General features: G+C 31.8%; 1 protein-coding gene across 1 annotated transcript; it reads left to right on the top strand.

Annotated features, from left to right (window-relative positions):
• Positions 1–4,557, top strand: LOC107941230 (wall-associated receptor kinase-like 6). The gene is made up of 4 exons (XM_016874785.2): positions 1–746; positions 1,538–2,314; positions 2,761–2,931; positions 3,214–4,557. The coding sequence occupies exons 1-4, from the start codon at positions 44–46 to the stop codon at positions 4,410–4,412; spliced, it is 2,850 nt and encodes a 949-aa protein (XP_016730274.1). The 5' UTR covers positions 1–43; the 3' UTR covers positions 4,413–4,557.
• The last annotated feature ends 6,252 nt before the right edge of the window (positions 4,558–10,809 follow it).

Raw genomic sequence — 10,809 nt, 5'->3', positions numbered from 1 at the left:
CTATTACTGACTTCTTCATTCATTTCCCTCAAACAAAATAACAATGGAAATGGGTTTTCTGTTAGCGCTTTACTTCATCCTCGTACTCCTCTTCTTGTTCCTGTTATGCCCACTATTACAAGCAGCAGAACTTCAAGAACCTGCCTGTGGAGAAGAAGTATGTGGAAATATTACAATTCCATCCCCTTTTGGAATCCGTCACAGCTGCTACGCAAAACCTTCGTTTAGAGTAACTTGCAACGAAACCCTCAATGGGGAAAAGCCTTTCATAAACGTAAATGACATCGATCTGGAGGTACTTGGTTCCTTATTGTCGAACTCCATTCTAATCAGCAATCCAGTTACTTACATTAATTGTGATCATATAAACGAGGCTAGAGTGAGTGTGAATCTCTCAGGCACTCCATTTTTCTTCTCAAGTGACATGAATTATTTCGGGTCAGTAGGTTGCGAAAATTTGGCTACTATTTCAAGTAACGGAACTGATTCACTCGGCGGCTGCATTCAACCAAGGTGTGACGATGGTGCTTCTGAATCTGGCTGCTTTACTGAAATTACTGGAAATCTCACTTCCTATACCGTAACCATGACAGCGATGTATCCTGACAGCAACAGATGCGCATCTGCTTTCATCTTTAGCATGTACTCTTTCCGTAGTGTTTACCCATTGCCCGCTGGCATCAGTATTAAAACCACGCATGTCCCCGCCGTGCTCAACTGGGATCCCACCTATTGCGGTGGCGCAGGTCAGTCACGCACTGTCACTTCAATTGCTTGGCTTTCATTTTTTCTTCTTTTAATTCAGTTAATATATAGATTTTGCTAAATGTTTAAAATCAGTCTTTAGAACCATTAATTTTATGAGTTAAAAAAAATTTGAGGTTTTAGTATCATTCATTTTGTATATCAATATTTTTGTTTTTCAAAAATTTATACCTGAAAGTTTTTAAGGCAAAAAAAAGTTATACCTAAAAGTTTTGTATCTCAAAATTGAATTAATACGAGATTAAATTAAATTAAATTATTAATTTTTTAGAGGAGTTAAAAATTAAAATTTTATATTTAATCAAGGATTAAACTGTTTGTGTTAATTTTTGGGAGAGGCAAAAAAAAAAAAAAGAGTGTAGTTTACTAATTTGTCACTGTTGGCTTCATGTTGGTTATATATATAAATATATATTTCATTATAACATGGTATATATTTTTATTATTTTAAATATTTTTGTATTATGTTTTGGTTCATTTCATAATTTACATATTTTTTTTATAATGATTCTGTTTTAAATCTAAATTCATTTATCTTGGAAATTGAATCATTATTTCCTTAAAAAAAATTAAGATTTTAATAGTTAGAATAAAATTAACAGGGTATTATGTAAGGAGAGAATTTTTCTTGGATTTAATGTCACAAATAACACACAAATTTATCTAAAAAAACTAGTCAAGAGTAACACAAATGTATGAATGCTTTTATTTCCTACAAACATTGGATATGCTGTAGATTTTGCAATTTACACCCTTTTTGCTGAGCCCGCAGGATGCGTAAGACTAGGACGTATCAACTTCCACACCTATGAGGTAGAGTCTTGTGGGAATGTTACTTTTCACTACCCTTTTAGCAAGAAGGCACAAGATGATTCCGATAACTGGTTCAAAGTAATTTGCAACAAAACTGCCAATGGGAAAGAAGTGCCTTCATTAAATATAAATGGCATGAATCTGCAAATGCTAGACTTTAAATTTTTAAGTGGCACCATCACGGTCAACCATCCAATAGCTTACTTCAACTGTCGAAAAGACCGTCGCAATGGGATGAGTCTCAACCTAACAGGCACCCGCTTTTACTACTCAGATATTTACAACAACTTTTGGTCTTCAGGTTGTGATAATTTGGTTACTGTTTTCAACAACGAAATAGATAATCTTATAGGCGGATGTTTGCAAGCAAGTTGTAAGATTAATGATGAGACTTCCTCTATTGATGGTTGTACTGTTAATATTCCTCAGGGCCTTAGTTCATTCTACGTAAACATGAGTAGTAAGCTTGATTCTAGTGATTATAGGAGGGAAAGATCATGCGAATTTGCTTCCATGATTTCTTATGACTATGATCTGACCTTTAATGTAAGTAATACGACTCATGTCCCATCACAACTGCAATGGGGCACACTAATATTTGGAGAATGCTATTTGAATGATAGTTTGGACACTTCTTGTACATCCGATGGTGAATATTGCTGGTCGAAGTTGAGCTCTAATTATCTTTGCGTGTGCGACAGGGATATCAACATCGGTTATTCGACGTTATGCACAGGTATGAATTAACGTTTTGTTTTAGGGAACTTTTTCCTTGTATCTGTATTATCTTTATTTATAGGTATACCTCAATTTAAAAATTACTAAAATATCTTTTTATATATATATTATTTAAGGTATTCTCATCTTTTTATATTCTTATATAAAATCAAACATTTTGTTAAATAAAATTAATTATTTTTAAAATTTTTATTGTTCTGGAAATGAAATATTTTATTTGAAATTAAATAGAAGTTGAAAATAAAATCAATACATTCTTTATAAAATAATTGTTAATGTTGTTATAGTTTAAACTTATTTTATTCTTTTTAATAATATAAAGACAAAATAGATCCATTTAATATAGACTAATTTAACCCAATCAGTATAGTATAAGAAACTCTCGGATACTTGAACCAAATTATATGATTATAACTGTTTTCTTATTCAATTTGTAAATGACAGATGGGAAATGTCAGAATTATAAGTATTGCCGCATTCTTTGTTTGACTACCCCTAGCTACTATTGCTCGTCGAAGTCTTGCCCTCCTCATTATGAATACAATAGTACGGGATTTCGTTGCGAGCGCAAAATACAGACTCAAAACACTCGCAGCTTGACAAGCATTATTGTAGGTACGTGTTGAATTTACACTTTTTATTATTAAAGTGAAATTATTATGATTATTAGATTATGTCAATTCAAGCAGTTATATATTTACTTTTGAATGCGTGATGCAGTAATAGTTACTTGATATTAAATTTGTAAAAGATTCAATATCAAAACAATGGATGGTGCAATATGGTTCTCTCGGTGTTCATTTAAAATGAAACTTTATTGAAACATTTTCATCGTTTTTTAACAGGTATCTGAAGTTTCAAATTTACCTTTTAACTATGTTTCTTATATCTACATAGGTTGCAGCACTAGTATTGGGACACTATTTCTACTACTCGCAACATGGAGTGTGTACAAAGTCCTCAAAAGAAAACAAAAAGTCATGCTGAAGCAGAAATACTTCAAAAGGAATGGAGGTTTGTTACTGCAACAACATTTGTCTAGCAATGAAGGTAATGTTGAAAAAATTAAGTTGTTTACTTCGAAAGAGATGGAAAAGGCGACCGATCATTATAATGAGAACCGAATCCTTGGTCAAGGAGGTCAAGGGACTGTTTATAAAGGAATGCTAATAGATGGAAGCATTGTGGCCATTAAGAAGTCCAAAATGGTGGAAGGAAAGAAATTTGATGAAAAGAAGGTTGAACAGTTCATTAACGAGGTGATAATTTTATCTCAAATTAATCACAGGAACGTGGTCAAGCTTTTAGGGTGTTGTTTAGAGGCTGAAGTTCCTCTATTGGTGTATGAGTTCATCCCAAATGGTACATTATACGATCTCATTCGTAACCAAAATGAAGAATTACCATTGACATGGGAAATGCGTTTACGAATTGCGATCGAAATTGCCAATGCCTTGTTCTATTTGCATTCAGCTGCTTCTGCTCCTATTTATCATCGAGACATCAAATCTAGTAACATACTTTTGGATGATAAATATAGGGCAAAAGTATCAGATTTTGGAACTTCAAAATCACTTGCACTTGAACAAACACATCTAACCACTCGGGTGCAAGGAACTTTTGGATACATGGATCCCGAATATTTTCGATCAAGTCAATTTACAGAGAAGAGTGATGTTTATAGCTATGGAGTTGTTCTTATTGAGCTTTTAACAGGACAAAAACCCATCTCTGCAAACCAATCAGAGCCAGTGAGAAGCTTGGTATCTTATTTTTTGCATTCAATGCAGGAGAATTCCTTATTTAAAATTATCGATCCAGTGGTAGTAAAGGATGGTCTAGAACAGGAGATTATGGTTGTGGCTCTTCTAGCAAAAAGATGCTTGAATCTTAATGGAAAGAAAAGACCCACCATGAAACAAGTAGCAATGGAGCTGGAGATGATTAAAGCTTCAGGTGCAACTGTTATTGAAGACTGTGGTGATGAATCTGAAATAGATGACATGATCCATTCATGGGATACCAATCCTAGTAGTTCAATGTCCAGGACAATTCCAACCGACAGTGTAACTTTTCCGTTGAACTCATCTTTCTAGTTTCCAACACTCCTGAAACAATTTATCTTGATTGATAGCCTTTAGCTTTTGTATTTGTCACACTGGTGGAGTCTTGTGGTTGGCCAAGAATTCATACTTTTTTCACTCAATGTTATTTTATCTCTTGAAGGTATTTCTTACACAAGTTCTGGATATGTTTTTTTATTATTATTTCTAAGTCGATGAATTCATTAATTAAAAAGACCTCCAAACAGTGATACAAAATCCAAAGGTACCATCAATCGAAAGAAAGGTAACCCTAATCATCCACATCTCCATTTGCTCTTCTTCTTTTGATATCTGAAGATGAAACAAGAAGAGGTGATTAACTCATCATAGTAATAGTAAGCCTTTATTGAGTTGAGAACAACTAAAGAAAGCATGGGATATTAACAGAATCCAACATACCCTCATCGCCATTTTTCTTCGACGCCATTAGTGCTCTTTCAACAACTCTCGAACTTTCAATTTCAATTCCTGTCGGAACCCCTCTGATTGTTCATATTCTTCTTCAGATTTTCCCTACTAATAAACATACTAGCTTAGTCCGTTCTCTTGCAATAAAAATATAGGGGAATTGGATGGGACAAGTCAGCATTAAACATCCAATTCCATAAGAAGTAACATCTAAGCAGAGAATAATTTATTAAAAATCATAAAAAATATTAATAATTATAAAATACCATTCAACCGGTTCAATTGTTTTTAGTTCAACTCGTAGTTGAAGTGATTTTTTACCTATTCCAAATCAATATATCAATTAATTTCTAATCCAACTGAACAGTCCAATCTAATCTAAACAACATTGCATTATGATTTTTTTACTATTGGTTTAGAAATTTTTTTTAACTATTCAACATTTTATATTTTACTTTTAATTAATTACATACATGTACATATCAACCCCTCAAGAAATTTATATTGTAATTTGCAACAAATGTTGAAGCTCGAATGACATATCGTAATCTCTACATCGACAATAATCCTGTATATAAACGTGCATTTGACCTTATTGGCATCAGTCATCCATTTATGCATAAATATAAGATGTGATTATCACATATCAAATTCCAAAATTCATGGATTGTATTTTAGTACGAATCACACATAGCTAGTGATACATTTAAAGATCTTTTTTCCATTCTTCTAGTTACAAATCGATGTAGCATCATACATTTAAAGATCTTTTCATACATAATACACACAATACATACAGATCATTAACAGCCACAAACACAACAAAAATCAAACAAAACGCAAATCTAATCTTTCTCCTCTTAAACCTAAAATTTGGACTAGTTAAGTTGAAATTAAATTTTTTGATCCGATCTCGTTTTGTTAGTTGAAATTTATTCTAAATATTTAATTAATCACTTTAGGATAGATCTAAACCACTTAAAGCACCTAGGAAGTCAGAATTAAAAATTTCCGGAATATCACCCAAGAACGCCTTGAAGAAAAATCGTTAAATCTTTAAAATCTTTTAATGATTTGTTAAAGTAAGATTAGAAACCTTTTAATCTAATCAAAATAATTTGAAAATCACTTGAAAATTGGAGTTTAGTTGGGAAATTTGAATTTCGCCATTTTTTATCTCAATTTTCGATATAATCCATTAAACTGATAAAAACTCTATTTATAGAATCAAAGAGTTTGGTTTGAGAGTAAACAGAGAGTTTTGGTCCTTGCAAAATTTTCAAATAATGAGCACGAAAGAGGGAAGAATTGCGGTTTATGGTTAAGAGTTGTTCCAAATCCCAACTCTTTTAATTTTTGATCAAATTGCTTGCGGGCAATATTCAACTTTGCCCTATTTTTGAATTAGTCATCCTTTCTAATTAAAAGCTTTTCTTGATTCCTTTTCTTTTGAAATCCATTCTAAGGTAAATATTTCCCGGTTACATAATTCTGAATTCCGTACCTAATTTTGAGCTTTAATTTTTGAGAATTAGTCCCAAGACTCAAATTGAAAACTTGATTCACTAAACTACTAGGCCAAATTTTGAGATGTAACAACCAAAGCTAAGTGTAAGTGTGGCATTTATAAGCCAAAAGTTGATTGATAGAGAACCAGTTAATTGAAGAACCATTCTCTTCTACACATTGGAAACAAGCTGCCCAACAAGAGTACCATGCTCTCATGAAAAATAACACCTGGTTATTGGTTCCTTTACTTCCTGGACGAATTCCAATTGGCTGCAAGTAGTTGTTTAAAGTGAAGAGGAATTCTAATGGCACTACTGTAATGATCCAAAATTCACAAGCATCGGAAAAAGTACATTATCGGGCCTCCGTTTTAGTAAATTGAGTCATAAAAAAAATTATTTGAAATCATTATGAGTTTAGTTGAGTGCTTAATTAGGTATTAATTGGGTGATTTTAGTTTAATTAAGAGAAATTAGGAAAATGGACTAAATTGAACTAGGGGAAAAAGTTAAATTATAGATTAATAGACAATAAAAAGGATTAAAATGGTAATTAAGCCATTAACAAGAAATGGGGCGGCATAAGTGATAAAAATATTAGATTTTTATGTTTTATATATATTATATTATATTATATTAATATATATTAAATAAACTAAATAGATGACCAATGTATGGTAAAGATTAAAGACAAGTGTAATAGTAATAATTATATAGGTACACTTGTAATAAAAATAAATATATGCTTAAATAATAAGTAAAATATTCTTTATATAATATATTATTATTAATATTATTAGTTAAAATAAAAGAAATAAAGTAAAAGTAAGTAAAATAAAAAGACAAAGAAACAAAAGAAGAACAGAAAAGAAACAGAGAAAGAGACAAAAACAGGGGAAGAAAAAGGGCAAGAAAAGAAAAGGGGAAAATTGGGATTTTAAAGCTTCAAGTTTAATTGGTAAGCTAAATTTAACCCTTTTCTCTTAATTTTGATGTTTTAGAAGCTTTAAAACAAAGTTTTGTTGAAATTAAGTGGAGGTTATGGAAGTTCATAGGTTTTTGAACATGATTCATTTTGAACAAGTTGTTAAATTAGGGGTTTAATTGATAGAATTTCTAGTTAGAATAGATAAAAAGATTGAATTGTAAACTAAGTTATAAGTTTTACATAGTTGGGATTAATTTATAAAAAGCCTTAAATTAGGGTTTAATTATGAATATTGAATAGTTGAGTTAAATATGGCAAGAAATTAAGTAGAAAAGTAGTATGAATTAAGTTAGAAAGTAAGTAAGCTTAGTTAGAATTAAATTGGGAATAAGTAGGAATTGAATAAAATTTAATTATTATTATTTTTTTAATGTTGTAATTAATAGTGAAAAAAATTATTATTTTCGTAGTTAACAAGGAAAACAAGGCATCGGCATCCAATGGAAAAGAAAAGATCATTGAGGAGTAAACGCGTATTCCGGGTTTGTATTACTATAACTTAAACTATTTTACTAAATGCTATATTGAAATTGTAATCATGGGACATTTAAAGTAAGATAAGTAATAACATTTGAAATTAAGTAAGAATATGTATGAATATTGAATTATATGTGAGTTGAAATAATAGATGTTTTGAATTGATTGAATATTGAAATTGTTGTGGAAATGAATTCGAAATTTGAAAAGTAAAATAATACCCTATTAACTTATCGAACTAGATTGGATACAAATGGCATGCCATAGGATTTGTGACTTGATGAGAAGATTTGTAGTTCGGTCTAGAAGATGATTCTGTTATTATATGCTTCGGTTTATCTGAAGAGGCATTTAATGCCTTATTGGTGTGTTTGGGAGGATATGATATACTGATGTGTTATGGAGGATTTATATTATTCCGGGTGTGTTTAAGTTGGATATTCCGGTGTGTTTGGGTGGAATCCGCGTATCTATCAGAGTCCGAGCCTTATTAATAGGGTAAATAATTGAAATGAAAATTTGAAAATGAGATTGGTTGATTTGACACTATTGAAAAATACGAGAAAGAATGTATGAGTTAAATTATGAATTGAATTAGTATGTAAATATATATATATATATGAATTTAAGATTTATGAAGTGATATATAAATATGTATATATTTAGTTTAAGTGATTTATAAAGATTATAGTCGATATTTGAAATTTTATTATTATTAAATAGTTTAATTTATAGTAATACCACTGAGTATGAAATACTCAGCGTACGGTTGTTTCCGTGCGCAGGTTGTAGAAGTCAAGTATTGAACCAGTATCCAAAACCAGACCCGACTTCAACAACTTTTGGTGATGTATATTTTCTTTTGGTAATGTGGCATGTACTTAGGATGTGCACAAATGTTATTATGTTTTGAATATAAATAGTTAAAAATGTTAGTGTTATAAGTCTAAGAATTTTAATGAAAGAAGTTTATTCATTTCAATTTAATTAGCACATTGATAAATTTAAATTGATATTAAGTTGATTGAGTTTGATTAGAAGGTATTTAGAATAGAAAATGGGAATGTGAAATGAATTGGTTGAATTGGTTATATTTGGAAATGATATGTTTTTATTTGCAGGGGGTTTTATGTAAAAATAAGCAGAAATACTGTCGAATTTTTTTTAAAAAAAATTAAAAAAATTGGAATATTCGAACAAGTTCCGTTTTTTTATATATGTTTTGGGCTTTGAGAGTCCATTATATGGATTTTGTTATTAAATTATATTACAAATGTTATTTTATTTATGAATTATTCGTAAGTTGTCTGATATGTTTGGTAATGCCTCATAACCTATTCCGGCGACGGTTCGGGGTTAGGGGGTGTTACAACTACTACTAGGTACAAGGCTCAATTAGTTGGCAAGGGCTACTCACAAGTGGCAGGCCTTGACTACACAGATGCATTTAGCCCAGTTGTCAACCCCGTCACCATCACAGTTATTCTATCCTTTGCAGTTACTAAAGGCTAGAAACTCAGACAAGTTGACATGAATAATGCTTTTCTCAATAGAGATCTTTTGGGGAAGTTTACATGATGCGACCTCCAGGGTATCAACATCAATCTGGGGATCAACAACCGGTTAATTTGCAAGTTAAATATGGCTCTTTATGGCCTTAAACAGGCTCCTATCGTCTAGTTCGAGAAACTGAAGGTGTGTCTTATCTCAGCAGGATTTGTTGTGGCTAAGTCAAATGCATAATTGTTTATCAGACAAGAATGACTAAAGTTATCTATTTGCTGATATACATTGATGATATAATTTTTACTGGTAACGATGATGAAGTTATTGATTTGGTTGTTAAAAATCTTAATGTTGCCTTCTCTCTTAAAGATATGGGTTGTTTGCATTATTTTTTTTGTATTGAGGCTACGTATATTGATCAAGGTTTTTATCTTAGTCAACAATAGTACATTTTGATGCTTTTGGAGAAAATTCAGATGGCTCAAGCTCATAATGTACCTACCCCTACGATTAGCTCATATAATTTGTCAATGTCATAAGAGTCCTCTTGAAAATGAGGGTTTGTATAGAAGTCTTGCTAGAGCTCTTAAATATGTGGTTATCACTTGGTCTGAGATAGCCTATACTGTGAATAGAATTTGTCACTTCATGCTTCCTCCTTTGGATACTCATTTCAAGGCCATGAAGTGTATTTGTTGAAGCTGGCCAGCATACTGCCATGGTGCATCAGAAACAACCCAAGCAATGTAGTTGCAGCTGAGGATCGAGCTACTACTATTTTGTTTAGTTACTTTCAATTTGTTATTTGTAACTTAGTTGAAGTCAAACCAATTTGTACTTGATGATTAGGTGCTGATAACCTGATAAATCAACTTACCTATGTGTGCAAGTCATGTTTTGTAAGTTACAATGCTATTAGTGGAGTTAGGTAGTGTTTAGGTGATGTTTTCTACTTGTATTAACCAGCTCATGCTTGGTATTTGTATTGGCTTCATGCCATTGTTCATTTTGAATGAAAATGCATCCAAGAATTCATCATTCTATATACTCTCTCAAATTTTTAGTTTCATTTTAGTTCTTGAATTCTGTTTGTTTCTTCTGCTAGTCTCGAGCCTTGTTGCTCAAGATTTAGTTGAACTTGCTTGTACATTGTTCATAACACTAGCAATTGGTATCTAGAGCTATAATCTTAGTGGACCTGTTATAGTTCAACATTTAAAACGATAGCTTCATCAGGCTTCTCACGAGCTGCACCACCAGTCTTCAATGGAGAGGGCTATCACATATGGGTGGTCTAAATAAAGACCTATCTACAGGCATTCGACCTATAAGAGGTGGTCAACTCAGATGTTGAACCTACACCACTTAGAGCCAATCCAACTGTGGCTTAGATTAGGCAGCATGTTGATGAAAAGACCAAAAGGCACAAGGCCATGTCTTGCATTCAAAAGTGTGTGTCAGATGTGATATTTATAAGAATCATGGCCTGTGAGACTCCAAA

Source organism: Gossypium hirsutum, chromosome D09 (assembly GCF_007990345.1).
Source record: "Gossypium hirsutum isolate 1008001.06 chromosome D09, Gossypium_hirsutum_v2.1, whole genome shotgun sequence".
Classification (NCBI taxonomy): Eukaryota; Viridiplantae; Streptophyta; class Magnoliopsida; order Malvales; family Malvaceae; genus Gossypium; species Gossypium hirsutum.
This window is presented reverse-complemented; position numbering and strand designations above follow the sequence as displayed.